We start from the raw sequence: 24,474 nt of genomic DNA, 5'->3' as shown, positions 1-24,474 counted from the left end.
AACAAATTTCCATAATATTATCAAATTGAAAAATCTGACACACGTTCACATGCTCATTCCTATGAATAGGAGTAGCAACTTCCTCTCCGTTTTTAGTAATTGTCCTTTCTCATCAGTATTGTTTGACACTATTTATTACAATACTGTGAAGATACTTAATACACCAATAAAGTGATTTTTGTGTCTTTTCCAACTCTTTGTCAAGGATTTCAATATATTTAATAAAAACTGAAGTTAGTTGTACATGAAGTACTAAGTGAAGTTGAGAGGATAGTTAAGAGGAATTACAAGAACAGAAAGAAACAGGAATTATGCACACAGAAATTTATAGAAAGAACGTTTTTAAAGTATGCCTCTTCCCAAGAGGAAACGGAAGCAAAGGAATTAATTTTTCCCACAAATGAACAGAAAACAGAAGACCGACCCAAAAGGTAGAAAGAGCCCCAACCCAAAAGAGAATACATTCAGAAACAATAATACGCAACCTATACATTTATATATGAAGATTAAAGCAACGCTAGTTAAACGTATCAGACCAAGAAATGTTTTTTTTTGTCAGATGTTGCTGAACACTGAGTATTTAAAAATCTTGGTGGAAAGATTTGTTTCTCTGTCTCATTAAATTAAAAATCATTCACCAGATGACAAATCAATATTTCCTCAAGAATAAATAATTTCATTAGAAGAATAAAAGTAAAAAGAAATTTGAATAACCTCTCATTTTCATAAGGGTCAGCCAGGAGACATTTAGTGGAAATGCAAAACGGAGTAGACTTGTCCAAGCTGTAAACTGGGCCTGTTGTAAAAAAAAAAGTAACAAGTATGACAGTTGATCAGGTTTGATGGCACTATGTCATATTTTTCATATACAACAATTTGTAATTAATTTTAAAATGCCCATTAAGGCCATTTCATTACCTAATTTTTTTTCTCACTGAATATTTTTATTGTCCATCTATTATCCAATTTCTACCCAATAACCTACACACACTTGATTCACGCAGAACACCACTTTCCGTCTCCTACCTCATACCAGGTCCCATTCTTCCATCATCCTGTGCTTATTGACCTAAACTGGCACCCAGCAAAATCTTAATTGTGAAATTCTCTGCTGCAGATTCCTTCAAAGGCTTCACTCCTTTCTATCTCTATACGCCACACCACAGACCTGAAGATCTCTACATTTTCAGTGAAGCTTTGCCACTTAAATATCCACAATTTGAAACTGTTCCTTCACATTTCTAAGTTGGGATTGCTTCCTTGCCTTCCTGAAGACACTCACTAAGAGCCACCTGTCTTATAGCAACATTTAGAGTGACAACATGAATGTTGACATCAAAATTAGACATTCATTATGCTTCTCACATGAGGTAAACAAGGGAAAAATTAATCATAGGAATGAGTCAGTCATTGTTCTCTGTGTTATTCACTGTGACATTGCTCTCGAGGTAATAAGATCTAAAGATAATCATTTCTAATTTTTTTCTACCATATAAATGTAATATTTTCTTTAGTTTTCTATAAAAATGTGGAACGATTATGTGAATTAATTTTGCTCATTAGTCAATCAAGACATTCTAAACAGGTGAAGTAAGAATTTCAAACACTCCGAAATGTATAAATTGGAATGATTCTACATACCAATGTATGTCATGGAAAATCCTAAAATCTTTCTGCAATCTGAGACTAACCAGACAATACATCACTGTTGGCCGCCTTCTGAATACTGCTACAGTACAAAATGGGACAATTCAGCCCATTGTGTCTACGTTGGTTCTCGAACTGTTCCCTTATCTATTTTCCTGTGTACTGATGTCCACCTGCATGCATGCTTACAGTTTCTTTTTGAAAGCTCCTGTTGATTCAGACTCTTGTATCCCCACAACTAGTAATTTCCAGATGATTGCTTAAAACATTATTTTACTTTGCATCACTTCTGGTCCTTTTGCCAGTAAACCACACTAGAGGCATCTCCTCCCTATGAAATAATTGTCAGAAGTTCCCCCCACCCCACCCCAAACTCACTGCCAAAACAGGACAAGGTTTTGACCATTTTTATCAATTAGATTCTGGATATCAACATTAGCTTTTTCAGATTATCATACTTTGTACCACTTAAGATAATATGCACCTTCAAAGAGTTTCCAAACTGTGGGACTCTGAATTTAAACACAATATCCCAGACAAAGCCTGAATAAATTCCTTGCCTTTATACTTCCAGTTATAAAACCAAGAATCAGAAGTGCTTTTTCTCAACATATTCTTCCAACTTTGATTATTTGTGTTCACACACAGTAAGACTGTGTGTTACTGTGTCCAGGACATCCTACAATTGGTGTAGTTCCATCCATGCTTCTGACACAACCACGTCAGGCTTAGCCAGTTGACATCCACTGGCAACCAAGTTAACAAAGCTGATCACTTTAGCTGCAGGAGTATTTATATCATTACTAGTCCCTTTAGAATTGTCTCCCCATTTTCAAATGTTATTTGGCAAGTGAACAACTGGATTTAAAATTAATAAAGTTTTAAATACCAAATTATTTGAAAGCTGTTTTCTGCAGGCAGAGTTTTGGGAGATATAAATAGTGCAGTTGATAAATCATATCATCGTCAGTAAGAATATCAATGTCCTCACCATTCCCAAGTCAACTGAGGTTCCTTACACATCACAGTGTGGAGGAACATGACATCACACAGTTGAATGAGCTGACCCATTTGAATGTGGCGGTAATGGATCAAACAAATAAACATTGGCTGCTTCTTTAAGGTGACCACCTAGCATACTTTTCAATTAATTCTTACCGTGCAGAGCAATTGTAGTGAGAGTTTCTTGATCCCTGCCTTCCAATATGAGCAGCTGAAGAGCCATAACTAAGTTGATCATGGACTGAGCAACACATAAAATGCTGGAGGAACTCAGCAGACCAGGCAGCATCTATGGAAAAGAGTACTGTCAACATTTCAAGCTGTGACCCTTCATCAGGACTGAAGACATAATGAGGAGAAAGAGTTAGAAGGTTGGGGGAAGGGGGCGGGGAAGGGAGGAAGAAACAAGGTGATAGGTGAAACTGGGAGGGGTGAAGTAAAGAGCTGGGAAGTTGATTTGTGAAAGAGATACAGGGCTGGAGAAGAGGGCATCTGATAGGAGAGGACAGAAGGCCATGGAAAATGGAAAGGAGCACCAGAGGGAGGTGATGGGCAGGTAAGGAGATAAGGTGAGAGACGGAATGGAGAATGGTGAATGGTGAAGAGGATGCAGGGAAAGGAGGCATTACTGGAAGTTCGAGAAATCGATATTCATGCCATCAGGTTGGAGGCTGCCCAGACAGAATACAAGGAACCTGAGTGTGGCCTCACTGCGACTGTTGAACAGACCATAGACTGACATGCCTGAATGTGAATGCGAAGTGGAATTAAAATGGATGGCCACTGGAAGATCCCACTTTTTTTTGGCAGACAGAGTGTAGGTGCTCAGCTAAGCAGTCTCCCAATCTACCTTGGTTCTCACTGATATACAGGATGCCACACCGGAAACAGTAGATGACCCCAACAGACTCACAGATGAAGTGTTGCCTCACTTGGAAGGACTTTTTGGGGCCCTGAATGGTAGTGAGGGAGGTGGTGTGGGGTCAGGTGTAGCTCTTTTTCCACCTGTAAGGATAAGTGCCAGGAAAGAGATCAGTGGGGAGGGACGAATAGACAAATGAGCCGCGTAGGGAGCAATCCCTGTGGAAAGTGGTGTGGGGGGGGGGGGCGGAGAAGAGGAAGATGTGCTTGGTGGTGGAAGCCCATTGGAAATGGCGGAAGTTATGGAGAATTATGTGTTGGATGCGGAGGCTGGTGGGGTTAAGAGGAACCCTATCCTTGATGGGGTGAGGGCAGATGAATGTGAAATGGGAGCAATGCTGTTGAGGGCAGTGTTGACGGTGGAGGAAGCGAAGCCCCTTTCTTTGAAGGAGGAGGAACACTTCGCCAAGCACCTACACTCCATCCGCCCGAAAAAGTGGGATCTCCTAGCGGCCATCCATTTTAATTCCACTTCCCATTCTGACATGTCAGTCCATGGCCTCTTCTACTGTCACAATGAGGCCACACTCAGGTTGGAGGTGCAATACCTAATATTCATCTGGGTAGCCTCCAATCTGATGGCATGAACATCGATTTCTCGAACGTCTGGCAAAAGCCACCCCCCCCCCCCAACTTCACCATTCCTATTTCCCTCTCTCACCTCATCTCCTTACCTGCCCATCACCTCCCTTCACTGCTCTTCCCCCTTTTCTTTCTTTCATGGCCTCCTGTCCTCTCCTACCAGATGCCCCCTTCTCTAGCCCTGTATCTCTTTCACCAATCAACTTCCCAGCTCCCCCCACCCCCGCCGGTTTCACCAATCACCTTGTATTTCTTCCTCCCCTCCCCCCCACCCACCTTCCAACTCTGATTCCTCCTCATTTTTTCTCCAGTCCTGATGAAGGGTCTCAGCCCAAAGCGCCGACTGTACTCTCTTCCATAGATGCTGCCTGGCCTGCTGAGTTCCTCCAGCATTTTGTGCATGTTGCTTGGATTTCCAGCATCTGCAGATTTTCTTTTACTTGTGATCATGGTTTGAGTTTGGAAGTGGAATTACAAAGGTCCATGTTTGACCATCATTAATGGATAGGCCAAATGGCCTCCTCCTTTGCCATTTATTTCCAGGATACCAAACTACATTTATGAATTCCTTTCTAAATGGTGGTATACAAAAAGAAATAGTTATCAACTTTAAGTTAGTTCTACAAAGTTTAGAATTCTATTGCACACAGTGACCACAGCACTTGATTCACTGTTTATTCATTACAGCCCTTTAGGTGTGAACTTAACATCAAATAAAAACATTTTGGAGTCTGGCAGTTCATGAGCAGTACTCTTTAGGACCATATTCCTTGTTTCATTGTCATAGGTGACCTATAGTACTTCTACTCATTCATCCTACTTCGGAGTTAAAGTCACAATGAACAAACCACATAAACATAGCAGCTTGGGATTTGAAAACAGACCAAGACGTACTCAATAAGTAAATATGAAAGCCGAAGTGTGATGATGTGTGTGAGTAAGATAATCATGAAAAACCCAGCACGTGCCAGTCCATAATATCACAAGACATAGAAGCAGCATTAGGTCATTCAATCCATTGAGTTTGCTCGACCATTCAATTAAGACTGACTTATTTTCCCTCTCACCCCATTCTACCACCTTTTTCTCAGTCTGTCATCTTATGGTTTATATGTGGGAAAATATTTCTCATGAAAATCGATTAACCATATTGATTATAGACAGGAGTAGGGATTAAGGTCCTGGAAAGTGAGTTTGGAGAGTTAGGTAGAACATTAAAGACCAGAACTACCAGGGTTGCTATCTCAAGATTCCTACCTGTGCTACATGATAGTGAGGTGAGAAATAGATTCATAGTGCCGTTCAATATATGACTAAGATGCTATTGCAGATTAATGTGTTGAGATCATTGGGCTCTCTTCCAAAGCAATTAATATCTGTACAAACAAGTTTGACAGTTTGCATCTAAACTGGAAGGAAACCAGTATCCTTGCTGGAAGATATGCAAGTGCTACTCAGGAGGGTTTAACTAAATTAGCAAAAAGATCAGCACAACATCAAAGTTCAAAGTAAATTAATCATCAACGTACATATATGATACCATATACTACCCTGAGATTCATTTTCTCGCGGGTATTCACAACGGATGCAAACAAACGCAGCAGAATCAATAGAAAATGCACACAACTAAATATAGACAACCAAAAGGAAAGAAACATTCATGGGTCAGATGGTCTGTCCAATGTTATACTGTTCCATGTGTTTTAGTGTTGTAACTGGAGATAGAAAATTAAAGTCAATTACCATTGACACCATTGGACAAACCAACATCATTGTGCTCCTTCTCTCCCTAATTATCCTCAGCACATCTTCTCCTTTCTTCCCCCCAATGTGTGACGCTTGAATCATCACACAACTCTACATCCGGTAAAGTTGACAAATATGTCATTTTTAAAGAAGTTTTTGATTTTAATGTCATATTCTAGACTTTAATGTCTTTTCATAAAAATGCTTGGAATTTTCACAAAGCATGTAGTCCATTGAAAGCATAGGTGGCATTATTAGGTTACATAATTTAAACATGTCTTACCATCTGGTACCAGTTCAAACTGAGGTTTCCCTTCAGTTACACACTTCAGAGTTGCTAGGTGTCCTTCGATAAACTCCCCATCAACAAATTTTCCAAGCAGTGCCATCCTGCCCTCAGGGTAAACATATGCTATTTTATCACCAGTCATCTCACCATCTTCATTTACCTCACCTACAAGGCAGCCTCCATCCTGTCAAACAAGATCATCAGTCATCAGTATGACAACGCTTTGCTGTTTGCCCAAGCAAAGATATCGGGCTGGTAATATCAGAGCTCCTCGTGCATCTCTATGTAACTTCACCGTAATATCTCCAAAGCTTGTTTCTATATACAACTGCCTCACTTCTGGTGAAGTTCTAAAAGCAGCTGATGAAGTCCTTTGCTAGTATGAGAAACTACATGAAGGAACCATTTATGACCATGCAACCCCGACAGCACACCAACTTTTATACAATTTTTGCCTGAAGGCAGTAATTGCTGGAGGGCTTACCAGTCATCCTAAACTCTACTCAAATAATTACTCAATTCCTAAATAAACGTCAAGCCACTGGCAGAGTATTTTACCATTGGGTATATTCAAATACTGCAGTTGGTTTAATACTTCAGGAAGCCAAAATGAGAATTACTTTTCCTTCTACTTATTGAGACCCCAAAAATAAAAAAAAACTCTATTCCTTTGGCAATCTAACAGGATCAAAGAGAGGATTTGAAGCATACTGGTCACTCAGCTGAAACTTACCAGAAAATACATCCAGCAAACACCCCATCGAACATTGTCCCTGTACTGACCCCTGAAGGTCAAACGTCCTTCCGAGTCATATTCCTGAGCAATGCCATTCAATTCTCCATCAATGTAGGTACCATGAAGGCTGCTTCCATCCTCATAGGTGTATACAGCTTGACCTTGCAAAGCATCATCAATGCAGTTTCCGTCCAGTGTGCTAAATATTAAAGAGAATGCATAATGAGACACACTCCACTTCCCCATCCTCAAGAGACTGGTTCTGACGACACCAACGGCTGATGGAGTGACATTAAATATTCATTTGGATGATGTCGTAATTGTCATCAGCTGTAGACATAGATGTCATTTTTGAAATAACTGATGCATCCTCCCCACTTTTGCTTTTACAAAGTTAGCCACAACCAATTACACACAAAAACAGTTCCAAAACAGTAAGCAAAGACATAAACGGGGACTAAGTGTCAAAATCCACCAGTGCAAAGTGAATATAGCAAGGGCAAATTTCAGTTTCCGATGAGAGCTATGGTGCAGGGAGGAGTATTTTAGTCTCTGCATCTTAACACTACAGTTTCAGTTCAGGCAGGAACCAGCAAAGTAGGTGGCATTCCAGTACAGTGCTAAAGAACGTCTGCTGGTGCCAATTTCAGATGGGAACACAAGCCCATGCTCCATCTATAGCTTTAGATGGATATAAAAACTTCCACCTGGCACACTTTTCAAAAAAGAGACGGATACTCTGGCACCATCTTTTTTGTTTTTTCCCTCAATCACAAACATCTTCAGTCACTCTTCATCCTTTTATCAGATACACTTGCTACATTCTCTTAGCATAATAAAGTTCTTTTTCTAATATAATATATAACACTTTTAAAATCACACAATATATAATGAATATCATATTTACTGCATATAGACAGGCTATTCCATTCTACAGTTCATCACCAGTTCTGAAATGATTTTGAGAAAACTATATGTTGCTTTGACAAATTTCCAACACTTCCACTGATGAATACAGAACCCAACACAGACATTGGCTTTTAAACCCTTGTAAGAATCAACCATAATCTGTCCCAACATAATTAATCCCAAACCCATAAAGGCCACATTATAGAGCGGACAGAGACGAAACAGTCAGGGCTTGTTCCAGCTGACCCCTGTCAGAAGTAGACACTGAAGATGGAGAGGAAAACTCTCCATTGCAACAACTTCCATGGTCAAACAGAACAACTCCCATTGCATTGCTTCATAAAGGATGCTAAACCATTGTTTGAAAATTCTGAGGGTTCAGTATGCAGCTCACTTAGTACCATTTCCAGCTGTTTCCCACTTTCCCTTTAAATACAAGGGTCTCCATTACCCCTGTTCCTTTTACTCTTATCAGAGGCCCTTTATGTTCCTGTAACCTCACCAGGGCTTTATTTCACTTATACACATTGGAGTCCCATTTCCCTTTAAGTCACTGGGGTCACTATAAAATTTATTATACTCTCAGGTAACACCCAAAAAGTGTATTAAAAGTATGTTGGGGGACTAATACAAGTAACATCCAACATTCTGAAAAATCTGCTTGTTCAGCACCAAAGTCCTGAGGATGTGAATTTAGTTACTGCAATAACTAACTTCTAGTTCACCGTTTCATAGAATAGTACAGCACAGTACAGCCCCTTCGGCCCACAATGTTGTGCCGACCCTCAAACCCTGCCTCCCATATAACTCCCCACCTTAAATTCCTCCATATCCCTGTCCAGTAGTCTCTTAAACTTCACTAGTGTATCTGCCTCCACCACTGACTCAGGCAGTGCATTCCACGCACCAACCACACTGAGTAAAAAACCTTCCTCTAATATCCCCCTTGAACTTCCCACCCCTTACCTTAAAGCCATGTCCTCTTGTACTGAGCAGTGGTGCCCTGGGGAAGGGGCGCTGGTAGTGAGGGAGGAAAGAGGCAGCAACAAGTACACTGTACTAGGATGTACTTGCAATGTCGGAAAACCCCTAATTGTATTTGTTTCCACTCCCTAAAAAACGTAAGCAGTATATCACCCCCACTGGTAGCCGAGTTATCCCAGATGGTCATGAGATCAGAATTCAAAGCAATAGCAGCAACGTCCACGGTTATGGCTGTGCAACTGACTGGGTGCGTGGTGCTAAGCTCCAACATCAGGACGGCTCTTGCTGTGGAAAGTAGGCCTCAAGCTATGCCACCTGCTCCACTGAAAGCTTATACTTGCCGACAGCACTACCTGGAACAAATACTGCAGATAGTGAGAATCTAGCAACAAGATTAGGTCATCACACATCTTCTGTTATTCAAACATACCATGCAATCCATATTTTAAATCTATATTTCTGCCTTAGTTCCATAACATTTAACATGATTATTATTAATCTCTAGTGAAACGGCTTCTAGGTTTTAGGGGAGAACTGTTCCAGGTTTCAACTAACCCCTGTGAAGGAGTATTCTTGATACCACCCTTGAATGGCCTGGTTCTAATTTTATGATCACATTTTCATGTTTTTTTTTGACTCTTTTTGTCACACCCCCATGGTAAACAAAATCTCCCATCAACTTTTCTTTAAAAAAACACAACAGACCTCCCACCATCTTTTAGAATCAAAAGGATTACAGATATAGTCTGTGCATAACAGCCCCTTTGGCCTGTGCTCTCACACAGGGCGGGCCGGGGGGTAGTAGCTTCCTCACAAGCATCTGAAACGGCTTTAAGGAATTTACTTTGAATGAGATACTTCCAAGTAGGTGTCAGAAAGATGAGAACAGCAAATGAAAATTCCCATCAGTTTATATTTCTCTCAACTCCACACAAAGAACACAGTGTAGGTGGAAGGTCCATCAGCAAAAAAAAAACAAACTAGAAGCAGTAACAAGGCTGCAGAAGACTAGGAACCATAAATTCTGAGGCATGTGTCATGCAGAAATATTTAAAGATTAGCTTTATTTATCATATGCACAATGAAATGTGTCATTTGCATCAATGAGGATGGTGCTGGGGGGCCACCCACAAGTGTTGCCATGCTTCCAGTGCCAACACAGCATGCCCACAACTGACTAACCCTAACCAGACATCTTTGGGACCTGGCGGCTAAACCACACCACTCAGGTGATCTCCCCGACGCCAACAATTTAACTGCAGCAAGATAACTCCAATTTATAAAGTACCTTTGATGTATAGATCCCAAGGTACTACACTCTATATCCAAACTATGACACCACGTCATATAAAGGAAAATTATAGAGCAGATGGACAGAAAGAGAGTCAAAGGGAGAGGGACACAGGCAGGGAGGTGAAAGGAGAGAATTCCAGAACTGAATACCTTGGCAATTGAATGCACAGACCCCAAGTTAAAATTAAATTTGGGGAAGGCAAAGAGGCATGTTAGAGGAGCTCAGGTGATGGTTTTAATGCCAGAAATAATAAAGGGATAACTAAATGGAAAGATATGAAAATAAATATGCAAATTTTAAAATGTGAAGAATTATTTGATAGGAATTCAATGCAGCTCAACAACTCAGAGGCGATGGGTGGGTAGGACTTAAAATACAGGCAGTATTTTGGATGACATTGCCATCTATTAGGTAACACAAGGGAATGCCTTTGAAGTGTCAAATGTGGGAAGATAACCGCGTGTGGGAAGCGCTTAAGTACAGTTCTAATGCCGTATTTGTTGGCTGATGACACCAATGCTGTTGGCTGAATCAAATGTGGTGATGAATCAGCAAAATCTGGCTGAATGGTGCCACAACAACAACCCCTCACTCAGTGTCAGCAAAAACGAAGAGCTGATTATCGTCTGCAGGACTAAGAAACTGGGGGTCCACAACCTTCATCGGGGATTAGAGGTGGAGAAAGTCAGCAACTTTAACATCCTCAGCACTATCATTTCAAAGGACGGGTCCTGGGTCCAGCATGCAATGTTACAGAGAAAACATGGTAGCACCTCTACTTCTTAGAAGTTTGCGAAGATTCAACCTGTCACTTAAAACTGAAACTTCTAAAGATGTGGTGGAGGGTATACTGACTGATTGCATCACAGCCTGGTATGGAAACACCGATGCCCTTGAATGGAAAAGCCAACAAGAAATAGTTGATACAGCCCAGACGATCACAGGTAAAGCCCTCCCCACTATTGAGCACATCTCCAGGGAACACTGTTGCCGGAAAGCAGCATCCATCAAACACACCCTCCTCCTCCCCCACCATCTACGCCAGGTTCTCTCCTCACCGCTGCTATCAGGAAGAAAGATACAACAGACTTGGGTCCCACATCACAAGCTTCAGGAACAGTTATAAACTTTCAACCATTAGGCTCGTGAACCGGAGATAACTTCACTGAACTGATTCCACAACCTACGGACTCACTTTCAAGGACTCTACAATTCACACCCTTGATATTTGTTACTTATTATTATCAATATTATTATTTTTATTCTTTTTTTGTATTTGCTCAAGATGTCTTTTGCACATTGGCTGTTCATCCATTTTTGTTGAGTGCAGTGTTTCATTGATTCTATCCAGTTTCTTTGTACTTACTGTGAATGCCCACAAGAAAATACATCTCAGGGTTGTATATGGTGCCATATACATACTTTGATAATAAATTTACTTTGAACTTTGAATGGATGTGGAGTTCACTATAAATGAACTGAGACAGGGCAAAGACAAGGTAATTTATGGAGGCAGAAATACACGTTTTTAAACAAAAGCATATATATGCAATCCAAACAAATCCTTGTGACATCAGTGTCGTGAACAGTCCGTCTCTTATTTCGGAGAGGGCCAGAGTTTGTGACGGCAACCCAAGCTTTGGCCTTCCTAGTGTTTAAGGAGGAGACTACAGTCCCATCAGTACTCAGTCCAGAAGGCATTCTGACTGTTGGAGGGCAAAACAAAAAATCAGGTATCAGTGAGACCTTTAAGTGTGCAAGTGGAAAGAGAAACAGTTCACACACAACATTGTCAACACGCAGCATGTAGAGGAGAGAGAATGTTGCCATGAATACTAGACAGACAATGAAGTGTGAAAGCAGTCCACACAAAGCACACAACCCAATGAATAGATATGACTTTTGACAAAAAGATTATTTACTTCTGCATCTATTTAATTGCATAAATTGCAAATAATTTAATATGAAGTTTAAGAGTATGTTGACAAGTCCAGGAAGTTGGTTCAAGATACACATATACTTTGGGATTTTATCTACCTATTGATTAAAATGACAAAAATGCTAATATAATTACCCAAAAGCATCGAACTTTATAAAAATACTACCTCATTGTTTCCCAATATTGTCATACACTTTTTATTTACTATCTTGTGCAGTAAGTACTTTGAATCATTAATATTAGCTCTTGTTCTTTGGGGAAAAATATTTGGATCACTGTCCTCAAAGGAGACTGAAGGTTAAAGGGTAGGAAACGTTTTGCAACTTTCAATGGCACTAAAACAATATGGCAAATGAACTGAAAACAACTCGTGAAAGTTGCATAAGGATCAAGACTGCAAGGTTCATGGAACTGCACTGTCAGATTTCCCCGGCGTAAATCCGCATCACATCAGTTTCAGTGTAGCATTCTCCATTCTCAAGTATTTATGTCTGCTAGGATTCGAATACATCCCTGCAGCTCACCCCTAAAGGGATATACCCTAACACATGTAATGTATGAGGTGTGTTTGATGGCTTTGGGCCTGTACTTGCTAGAGTTCGGAAGAATGAGGGTGAGATCGCATTAAAACCTACGCAATACTGAAATGTCTATCGAGAGGGGGCATGGACAGGATGTTTCAAACAGTGGGAGAATCCAAGACCAGAGTGCACAGTCTGAGAAAAGAAGGAATTCACTTTAGAACAGATGAGGAGGCATTTCATTAGACGAGGGTGGTGAATCTGTGGAATTCATTGCCACAGATGGCTATGGAAGCCAAGTCATTGGGTAGGTTTAAAGCAGAGGTTGGCAAGTTAATGATTAGTAAGGCTGTCAAAGTCTACGGGAAAAAGACTGGAGAATGGGGTGAAGAGGGGAAATAAATCAGCAATGACGGAATGATGGCGTAGAATCAGTGGTCTGAATGGCCTAATTCTGCCCCAAGGTTTGTGGTTTTCTACAACTCTCCCAGCTATGGGGAATGTTACTAATGAATGTGGCAATGATAGAAGACAGCACTTTAAGAATGCACTGCTGAAGACTAGTGTACACAGGAAGTGTATGGACTATCCATACCGCCTGACATTTCAAATCAGGGATGCAGTCTATGAATGCTTGCTTCTCCAAGAAGCCTACTTCTAGTTCCTGCATACTGAAAGGAAAATAGGTGACGTGCTCTCTCCTTCAGTAAGTTCTACAAACTGAAAGATGTGGCAGAGACTAGCGGTAGCAGCCTAGATGACCTACAGAATAAAAAAAGGGGAGCGTAACTGTGGTAACAATATGTGCAAGCAAGCCAAGTGCAGGTGACCGCACTGGAGATCACCGGAGGTTACGGGTCTCAACAAGGACTAAGAATACATTTTGCACATTGCCCTTTCATTAGTACGATTCCACGGATAAAGAGTCATTAAAACCTGGATGTTCCCTGAGTACAAGAGCTGTTGATCTGAAAATGACAAGGTAGAAGATCTTCCAGTAATCATATTTTTCACAGTGCATTACTGTTCATACAAACTGGTTAAGTTTTATATTACAAAATTGCTAGGGAAAATATAATTGCAACTGAACCAGTCATTATACTCTCCACCACACACCTTTAGAAGTTAGTCGGTCCCACCTCCCTATATGTTCTTGCACCCAGGAACAATGGTTCATTCTTGGTTAAGCTAATTTTCACTGTTCAGGATCGTTAATTTTAAGAATTTCTAAGCCTACAGCCCCAGCTTGTAAAACTCCAAAGTAGATTTCAGAAAATATGCACGAGTATCAAGCAAAATAAAGCAGTCAGTATACCACACCACTTACTTCTGTAAATTTGGTAAGAACAGGGGAAGGGATGACAAGCCAATTTCAGTTCTGGATCTATGTCACAAAAAGACCACAATGGCAAGGACAGTACACTTCCTTCCCAAGCAGTGTCAAGTGAGATGTGTTTGTTTAAAAAACAGCAGCACAGTAATTTTGTGGTCACCATCAACATTTCCCATCACTGCCCCCTCCCCCACCAGAATTATTTAAATTCTTGAATTTTTAAATTATCCAGCATTATGGCAAGATGTGAACTCATGTCTCCAGATTAACAGTATGACACTCTGGATCCCAGTGATCCTAACAATACCCCTTTGTATGGTGTGTAGTACTGTACATTTGGCATATCGTTTATACTGTGCCATTCCTAAGGTGTGAAATGCTGCTGTTGATTTCACATATTTACTTTGCAAAACAGAACAATGTAATAGCTATTTATGCAAAAATGATTTCATCCTCAAAATCAAGGATGAACAACTATTTTATTCACTAACGTCAGGGGGCAAATACCACAGTTTCTTTGCTAGAGATCATCAACACTCTTAGAACTCCAGATCTGGCCCCAAGAACCTGAATGTATAAAAATAAAAATTTGCAAACACACAGTGCTGAAAGTGATAATGAGGAGCACCATTAGATGAAAATGAAAATAAAAATTTTTGGATTATCTCAAAATGCTTGAGTCGAGTTCAGCTCAAGTATTTGACCTTCATGATTATACAATTCTCTTGGAAACAAACAAGTACTGCAGGGCTTCACTGTTCCAAACACTAAATGCACAGTAATGTTTATTTGTATAGTGCCAGCTGGGTACAAATATCACATTTCAAATAACTGAACCTGAAGTAACTACAACTGGAGATTATCCATAAAATATTGTAAGTTATGAAATAATAGTTTGGTTTCATTTTTATTTTAGGTAAGGATTCCAGCCTACTATCAAGACCCCATTACTACTATTCCTTAAACTATCATACTCTGTTTATCCAACAGATCAGCACTAGTTTGCCTGTACTCTGCTCTGACTTCTGCTTAAGTGCCTTCCCCCAGCCTCACCCAGGCAGATTCCATGGTGGGCTTGCTACTCGACCAAGTAAAGCATCCAACCTCATAATCACATCGATCATTTAAGGCCTCTGAACATGTGATCCTAGATCTTCAAGGGCTTTATGCCACTATTCAAGCAAACCTACTTAAATTCATATGAAGGTCTCCTTGAAATATGTGCTTAGTGTAAAATGTTAAATACCTTCAACTGCCAATGTTCCTATAATCAAGGTGAATGGGTTGGTGCAAAAGGAAGGTACTCCCCTCAGTGTAGTCAAAACTCTTACATGTCAACTTAATTTCCCCCTGCCAGATTCTCATGTTCCCCCCTTAGCTTATGATTTGGAGTTACACACTCTCCAATCTATTTGTACTCCAGAAACTCTTCCCAATGTGTATTTATAAAAATTCCAAAGTAGCAAAACAGAATAATGCAGTTGATTAATAGTAGTATATACTTATAAATATCTTGAGCACCAACTACATTTAAAAACATTCTCACCATTGCCCAGTTGGGAGCATGTCCATTAATTTCAGTTCAATTCACATCCTACCTCAGAGACCTGAACATCAATTCAGACCAAGTGAATGCTCTGGTGTTAATGGTGCCACTTTTAGAAGCAGCGATAAACTGAAGCCCTGTCTGCCCTCTGAAGTGGATGGGTAAGTTTCCACAGCCAGACTGAATAACCATCCTACACATCATTAATTTGTTCAACTCTCTGCTGTGGGTGGAAGTTTGCAGTTACCCCACAAGTCGCTGAACTTCGGAAGTCAGCCATTGGCTGAAACGCACTTTGGAATGTTCCACCCTGACCAATGGCATGATAGAAATGCAAGATCTCTGTGTGTCTTACACTTACTTTATTTATCACACTATGCTGTTTTAATGCACTGCACAGAAAACTTTAACGTTTACCCGTCTTCTCTTCTCAGGTTTTCATTTCTGAATCATACAGTATAAAGGCACACAAGTTTATTTTAGCTTAAAGGTAAACACACTTTGCCATATTATATCTGTCATGACTTATAAAATAAATCATATTGAGATATCAAATGAATGATTTGAGTCTTCAATTCTACAATTTATATGGCCTGGGTAAAGCATTTCTTTTAAAATAGCACCATCCCATCAACAAGATTAAAAGGGGGGGAAAAATCTAATGTTTTCCTGCTTTTCCATTTGACTCTCAACACATTAAGTAATATTGATAAATATAGGGATAACATGAAATTCACCCTACACTAACACTTGGAATAGAAGTATTAGTGTAAGTGCACCACAAGTCTGTGACACCAGTCATTCTCACCTCTACATGGCTCTTTGCAAGTCAAGAGCAATATACCATAAAACTTCAGCACCCAATTTCAACTGTTTCAAATGGAGCACCTTGAGATAATTTTAGCTTGGCCTGATTGGTGGGAAACTGATAGGATGGTTGCCTATTTGCACACCATTTGATTTTGTTTTCTATTCACTGCACCACCCATTTTGCAGACTAAATGAGCTGGTTTAAATAATATTCAAAACCCGGACTCCATCAATGACCATGGACACCTTCACAGCGATTGTGCAACCACCAACTGCGACACCAGCCTTGAACTCCAGGCTGGGTCTTTATGTGCTGCTGTTGTGACTCCTGTCTCCCCTTCCCCCACCAATACCCTGCAATCCCGTCTCCTTCAGATCCCACCGTCAGCTCCTGGGTACTCAGAGGCTCCATCTTCCTCTCACCCCAACCCTCCCCTCTCCATTGACACCCCCAGCCTCCCCCCTCCCGCCTCTGATCCCAGCCTTGAACTCCAGGCCGGGTCTTTATGTGCTGCTGTTGTGACTCCCGTCTCCCCTTCCCCCACCACCACTCCGCAGCCCCGTCTTCCTCAGATCCCACCGTCAACTCCTGGGCCCTCGGAGGCTCCATCTTCCTCTCACCCCAACCCTCCCCTCTCCACTGACACCCCCAGCCTCCCCCCTCCCCCCTCTGATCCCAGCTCTCATCCGTGCCGGGTCTTTACCATCCCCTCCGACCTTCAACTGTCAGAGGCAGAACGCTCTGTCCTCAGTAAGGGCCTCACGTTTGTCCCCCTTCGCCCACACCTCAGCGAGTTCCGTGTTCGCCATGATGCAGAACTTTTCTTCTGCCATCTCCATCTCCGAGCCTACTTCTTCGGCAAGGACTCTTCCACCCCCACCGATGACTCCTTCTCCTGTCTTCAACCCTCCTCTTCTTCATGGACACCCCGCTCTGGTCTTCTGCCTGCTCTGGATCTCTTTATCGCTAATTGCCGACGGGACATCAACCGTCTTGACTTCACCGCACCTTGTCCCCATTCCAACCTCACTCCTTCCGAACGCTCTGCTCTCCACTCGCTCCGCACTAATCCTAACCTTATTATTATACCCGCCGATAAGGGAGGGGCTGTTGTAGTCTGGCGTACTGACTTCTACCTTGCCGAGGCCCAGCGACAACTCGCGGATACCTCCTCTTATTTACCCCTCGATCGTGACCCCACTAAGGAGCACCAGGCCATTGTCTCCCACACCATCACCAACTTTATCCGCTCAGGGGATCTCCCATCCACTGCTACCAACCTTATAGTTCCCACACCCCGCACTTCCCGTTTCTACCTCCTACCCAAGATCCACAAACCTGCCTGTCCTGGCCGACCTATTGTCTCAGCTTGCTCCTGCTCCACCGAACTCATCTCTGCATACCTCGACACTGTTTTATCACCCCTTGTTCAATCCCTTCCGACCTATGTTCCTGACACTTCTCACGCTCTTAAACTTTTCGATGATTTTAAGTTCCCTGGCTCCCACCGCTTTATTTTCACCATGGATGTCCAGTCCTTATATACTTCCATCCCCCATCAGGAAGGTCTTAAAGCTCTATGCTTCTTTTTGGATTCCAGACCTAACCAGTTCCCCTCTACCACCACTCTGCTCCGTCTAGCGGAATTAGTCCTTACTCTTAATAATTTCTCCTTTGGCTCCTCCCACTTCCTCCAAACTAAAGGTGTAGCTATGGGCACCCGTATGGGTCCTAGCTATGCCTGCCTTTTTGTTGGGTTTGTGGAACAATCTATGTTCCGTGCCTATTCTGGTATCTGTCCCCCACTTTTCCTTCGCTACATCGATGACTGCATTGGCGCTGCTTCCTGCACGCATGCAGAACTCGTTGACTTTATTAACTTTGCCTCCAACTTTCACCCTGCCCTCAAGTTTACCTGGTCCATTTCCGACACCTCCCTCCCCTTTCTAGATCTTTCTGTCTCTGTCTCTGGAGACAGCTTATCCACTGATGTCTACTATAAGCCTACTGACTCTCACAGCTATCTGGACTATTCCTCTTCTCACCCTGTCTCTTGCAAAAACGCCATCCACTTCTCGCAATTCCTCCGTCTCCACCGCATCTGCTCTCAGGATGAGGCTTTTCATTCTAGGACGAGGGAGATGTCTTCATTTTTTAAAGAAAGGGGCTTCCCTTCCTCCACTATCAACTCTGCTCTTAAACGCATCTCCCCCATTTCACGTACATCTGCTCTCACTCCATCCTCTCGCCACCCCACTAGGAATAGGGTTCCCCTGGTCCTCACCTACCACCCCACCAGCCTCCGGGTCCAACATATTATTCTCCGTAACTTCCGCCACCTCCAACGGGATCCCACCACTAAGCACATCTTTCCCTCCCCTCCTCTCTCTGCATTCCGCAGGGATCGCTCCCTACACAACTCTCTCGTCCATTCGTCCGCCCCATCCCTCCCCACTGATCTCCCTCCTGGCACTTATCCGTGTGAGCGGAACAAGTGCTACACATGCCCTTACACTTTCTCCCTTACCACCATTCAGGGCCTCAAACAGTCCTTCCAGGTGAGGCAACACTTCACCTGTGAGTCGACTGGGGTGATATACTGCGTCCGGTGCTCCCGATGTGGCCTTCTATATATTGGCGAGACCCGACGCAGACTGGGAGACCGCTTTGCTGAACATCCACGCTCTGTCCGCCAGAGAAAGCAGGATCTCCCAGTGGCCACACATTTTAATTCCACATCCCATTCCCATTCTGACATGTCTATCCACGGCCTCCTCTACTGTGAAGGTGAAGCCACACACAGGTTGGAGGAACAACACCTTATATTCCATCTGGGTAGCCTCCAACCTGATGGCATGAACATCGACTTTTCTAACTTCCGCTAATGCCCCACCTCCCCCTCGTACCCCATCTGTTACTCATTTTTATGCACACATTCTTTCTCTCACTCTCCTTTTTCTCCCTCTGTCCCTCTGAATATACCTCTTGCCCATCCTCTGGGTCCCCCCCCCCCTTGTCTTTCTTCCCAGACCTCCTGTCCCATGATCCTCTCGTATCCCCTTTTGCCAATCACCTGTCCAGCTCTTGGCTCCATCCCTCCCCCTCCTGTCTTCTCCTATCATTTTGGATCTCCCCCTCCCCCTTTCAAATCCCTTACTCACTCTTCCTTCAGTTTGTCCTGACGAAGGGTCTCGGCCTGAAACGTCGACTGCACCTCTTCCTAGAGATGCTGCCTGGTCTGCTGCGTTCACCAGCAACTTTGATGAGTGTTGCTTGAATTTCCAGCATCTGCAGAATTCCTGTTGTTTGGTTTAAATAATGCCAGTTCATTTGATTATTACTACTTTTGTCACTACTCCTTCACTTCACCAACAAAGCACGGCCGAAAGGCTTCTGCTCCTCACAAACAAGAGGAAATCTGCAGACGCTGGAAATCCAGAGTAACACAGACAAAATGCTGGAGGAACTCAGCAGGTCAGGCAGCATCCAGGAAAAGAGCACAGTCCTCACTACCATTCAGGGCCTTAAACAGTCCTTCCAGGTGAGGCCACACTTCACCTGAGAGCCTGTTGGGGTCATATACTGTGTTTGGTGCTCCTGGTGTAGCCTCCCGTATATTGGTAAGACTTGACGTAGATTGGGAGACTACTTCGCCAAGCACCTATGCTCCATTCGCCAGTAAAAGCGGAATCTCCCAGTGGCCACCCATTTTAATTCCACTTCCCATTCTGATATGTCCATCCATGACTTCATGATGAGGCCACACTTAGATTGGAGGAACATCTTATATTCCATCTGGTTAGCCTCCAACTTGATGGCATGAACATTGATTTCTCAAACTTTCAGTAATGACCCCACCTTCTCTCCTTCACCATTTCTCACCCCCTTTTCCCTCTCACCTTATCTCCTCGCCCACCCATCGCGTCCCTCTGGTGCTCCTGCCCCCTTTTCTTTATTCCACGGCCTTCTGTCTCTTCCACCAATCTACTTCCCAGCTCTTTACTTCATCCTTCCCCCATCCAAGTTACACCTATCACCTTGCGTTTCTCTCTTCCCTCCCCCCCCCACCTTTCAAATCTACTCCTCAGCATTCTCCTCCAGTCCTGCCAAAGGGTTTCGGCCCGAAACGTTCACTGTACTTTTCTTTCTACAGATGCTGCCTGGACTGCTGAGTTCCTCCAGCATTTTGTGTGTGTTGCTCAGATTTCCAGCATCTGCAGATTTTCTCTTGTTTGACAGAGATTTCAGGATCTTCTTTCAGTACAAATTCCAGATTGGGCAATAAATCCATTCCTGACCACTGTAATAAGGAATTAACAGGAAAGGTGGAGGAAGAACTGATCTCAAAACAAAATAATTTTGAGCTGATGCTGAGGTTCAAAATAACCAAGACTTTTGGCTGCAGAAGGAAATCTCTGTACACTATCCTGCACTGTGGAAAAAGGTCAAGATTTTTATTCAATTGATTTCCCAACATCATATTTAGTGGAGCATGGTTTCAGTGCAGTCACCCAACTTCTTTCAAAGCAATGAAACAGACTGCAAATTACTGAACGTGAAGATCTGAGACTCCTGAGTGACATTCAGTCTGATGTTGAGAAGCTGATATCACTGCACCGAGCCCCTCCATCTCATTGAAAGGTGACAAAACAGTGAAGTTGTGAATAGGTCAACTACTAATGAACGCTCTAGAACTATGGATGAAAATTGTTTTTACTCTAATTAAATACTTTTATTTGTAGCTTTAAATAGATTGGAATAATGATTTGCAATTATTTGTCACTGCTTTGAATGACAAGTTCTTATTTCCTTTCACTGAATTGTAAATCAAAATTCTTTAAAGCTTTAATGTAATGCCTGGAAAGGGAGAGTGGGGTGCAGGAGATGTGGTCTGGGAGCTAAGGGGACGGTAACCCCCAAAAAAAGTTTGGGAACCACTGCTAGAAGCAATTAAAAAAAAGACTCCATCCATGCAGTTGGCTGAATGCAGTGACACAGCTTTGAAATTAAGGCACACATGCTTGAAATGCACAGCCAAATTCCATTTGGAAGTACAGCTCTCGGCAAAGGTCCACATTTTGGAAATGCTACAAATTTTAAATATATTAAAACTCTAGGGGATAATGTGATCATATTATGAAGGATTTGTATGCTTCTTAAATTCTTGTTTAATTCCTCACCTTTGAATTTATAAAGTCAATTCATAGTGAAATACTTTAGATGGGAAAACTTGACAAAGTAGTCGGAATGATTTATGGCAACGCAGAGACTAGAGATCAGAATATTTGGTTTGCCTCAGAAACCTATTCCAAATAGATACCTGGAATTCAGATACTGAGAAAGTTGACAAAAAGTATAGCAAAAATCAGGAGCCTAGTTTTGCACAAAAAGATGGAAATTAAAATATATGATTTTAATTGTGCTACCATTTACTTAAGTTTATTTTTTAGCCAAACTTATTCAATATAATTTAACAAATATTGCTTGGTAACTTGTGTCATTCATTTTTCTTCAAAATTTTAAAAGACTTGCCATGCCCCAAATCTCAGCGTTTAATCATGTTTTCCTCTTCAAAATGTTTAAAAAGGAAATTTCACTTTGTTGTACTGACTACAAAAAAAAGAGTACAAAAAAAAAACTTGTATATCCAATAGAGCTTTCATAACACAAAATAAAGGTGTCAAGACAGCATTGATATTTAAACATTCTCATTTTTACATATTAACCCTGTGGAAATGAACCGGGGGAACAGATCATTCTCAACAGTAATATACACGTAATCCAACTATTAAGTTCAAGTTTAATTGTTATTCAACCATACATGAATGCATCCAAACCAAACAGCATTCTTCCAAGGCCAAGGTGCAAAAAAAAAGTACCAACAGTCATACATAGAACATTTTATCGGCAAGAACTAGCCCACAGCTTGATCAACATACATAGCAATATATATTAAAACTAATGAAAAAAATAATGTTATTGCTTATCCAGGCATTGTTCCCAAGGGAGAATCTGGATGGGTATAGCAAGCAAATACCTACAGCCAGACTCAATTGGAGTAAAATATCCAGCTGGAACACGTGCCCCCTGCAATGACAGTCCATTGATCATCAAGGTCTGTTGGCACCACATCTAATGGCAATGGTTGAAAAGGCATGGAACATCCCTCACACCATTGTAAATATTCCCAGTAATAGATGATAAAAGAACTTTCTCACTCAGGTTAAAAACAAACTCTCTCTAATGGAGTAAACATAAATAAACAAAAGTGATAATTTTAAAATTGATGGTCTAGTGTTTTACCTGCCATCAAAAAAATAGAACTTCCCAGGACCATTCTTCTCACCATGTATAAAATGCCCTTCAAATCTGTCACTAGAGGAATAGGTAACTTTACAGAACCCATGTGGCTGGTTATCTTCATCCAGGGGACCTACAATAGGAACATTTTAAACTTACTGATCCTCGGCAAAAGTAACAGACATCGTTTCAAATCCATCATTGCATTCATTATTTGACGAAATAATTGTTACTGACTAAACATCAAGAGAAATATTCACTCTATCAGAAAGCAGGCATTTGCTGAAGATGACCGATTTCTCATCCGTGACAGCCCAGGCTGGAGGAGGGAGTTTTTTTTTCTGATTGGATTATTTATCACGAGTGAACACAACAGATGAGCTTTCAATATGACGGCAGGGGGCAATTTATTTTACCTTTGTTGCGAACCCCACAATAACGTCTTAAGTTGGGAAACGCCAACTAAATGCATCTTCATTTAATCAATTCCTCTGTACATTAGTACAAGCAATGGTATGTTAGATGGACAATCCTGTCCATCACCCCTTTCCTCAAAAGGTGATTTGACAAAGCATTATGAAAGAAAAAAAATACAGCATTGTTAATATAATGAGTTTCCCTGCTCTCGCTTCGCTCTACAGTGAATGAGCAACAAATTAAAACACGTTCCCTACCATTACACCAGCGCTTTCATGTTGCACTGAAAGCATTGACTGCATCACTATAATCCAGGTTACATAACTATTAAAATAGGCTTATTTTTCTTAAATAGAATCATCAACTTTAAAAATAAAATGCATATTAAGCCTCGGGAATTCAGGATAGTTTCTGATTCGTATCTTTTCGGTGTTCTTTTAACTATTTTTAAAACACATTTTTCGAGTGTTGTTATGGTGGCACCAAGTTACAGTAGTTATAGAATTCATCGTCGTGTCTTTCATCGGTTTAAGTAAACTCACAGATTAAACGATAAAACAAACTTTTCAAAATTGTACTGAAAAGTAAAAATAAATTAATTGCGCGGGCATGTGATTTTTAGAAAAAAAATTGATTAGCTGCAATAATTGCATTTTTTCCAAAAAAATTAATGCACAAAATAAAATGTTTATTTTTGTTTGAAACGCACAATTTTGCGGCTCTGCACCGCACTGCCCCTCCCTTCTGCTTGGGTTCTTTCAGCATACTCGGTCATTGGGCCGCTGCCTTGCCTTCACACACAAACAGACACGAGTTCGCCACACTGACACTGCAAGCAACAAGGCACGGCCGGCTGCTCTCACCTTCCACCGTCTCCTCCACATTGTCGTCGTCACTGTCCATTGCACGGAGCGGAGCCGCCGCGGCCGGTCCCCGTGTGCAAGCTCGGCTCTAACTCTGCCCCGTGATTCTGCGAGTTCTCTCGGGAGCGCTACTGCCGAAACAGCAATCAGCATCTGACATCATCTCCCGGCCGCTCCGCTGATTGACAGGCGCAGCCCCTCTTCCCTCTGACATCATTCCCAACTCCTGCTCTGACTGACAGCTGCACCATCCCACCCCCAGCCCAAAAAGAAATGAGCGAAATCCATCACCACCTCATTCACTTCGGCTGGAAAATGGGGGTAGCAGTAAGAAGACTGAGAATTGTCCTCATCTTCTTACCTTTTCCCTAGCATCACACCCTGGTGTGACCACACGATATTTTTGACTGTACTATATTTTAAACTTGGTCCCTATTAACTCCATCGCCACAATTCTGTCTCCTGCCTCCTGCCTCTGGGCCTGGTGACCTTCACTAAACTGCAGATTATTCACTCAAGCTGTTCCCCAATCTGGAACATAGCAGTGCCTAAAGGTGCTTGTTTCTGGTAAAAATACTTTCTATCACACAAAATATTTTGATTTAAAAAATGCATTCATACAGGCACAGGCTTA

At 41.9% G+C, this 24,474-nt stretch overlaps 1 protein-coding gene across 3 annotated transcripts in view; it reads right to left on the bottom strand.

Moving 5' to 3' along the window:
• setd7 (SET domain containing 7, histone lysine methyltransferase) overlaps positions 1–24,005 on the bottom strand; it is a 29,284-nt gene extending 5,279 nt beyond the window's left edge. For 2 of the 3 annotated variants that reach the window (XR_011885770.1, XM_072256203.1), the window contains exons 1-5: positions 23,841–24,005; positions 22,564–22,693; positions 6,921–7,122; positions 6,182–6,371; positions 715–796 (exon numbers count right to left, since the gene is read on the bottom strand). Coding sequence is in view for 2 of the 3 variants with exons in the window: in XM_072256203.1 (XP_072112304.1) it covers positions 715–796; positions 6,182–6,371; positions 6,921–7,122; positions 22,564–22,693; positions 23,841–23,880 (644 nt within the window). In the remaining variant the exon portion in view is untranslated. Of the gene's footprint in view, positions 1–714; positions 797–6,181; positions 6,372–6,920; positions 7,123–22,563; positions 22,694–22,719; positions 22,838–23,840 lie in introns of those variants that run through there. The other variant, XM_072256204.1, reaches the window with a different exon arrangement.
• Positions 24,006–24,474: the final 469 nt, after the last annotated feature.

This window comes from Mobula birostris, chromosome 4 (genome assembly GCF_030028105.1).
Source record: "Mobula birostris isolate sMobBir1 chromosome 4, sMobBir1.hap1, whole genome shotgun sequence".
In the NCBI taxonomy this organism is placed as follows: Eukaryota; Metazoa; Chordata; class Chondrichthyes; order Myliobatiformes; family Myliobatidae; genus Mobula; species Mobula birostris.
Note: the sequence above shows the minus strand (reverse complement) of the source record. Positions and strands in the feature narration are given on the sequence as shown.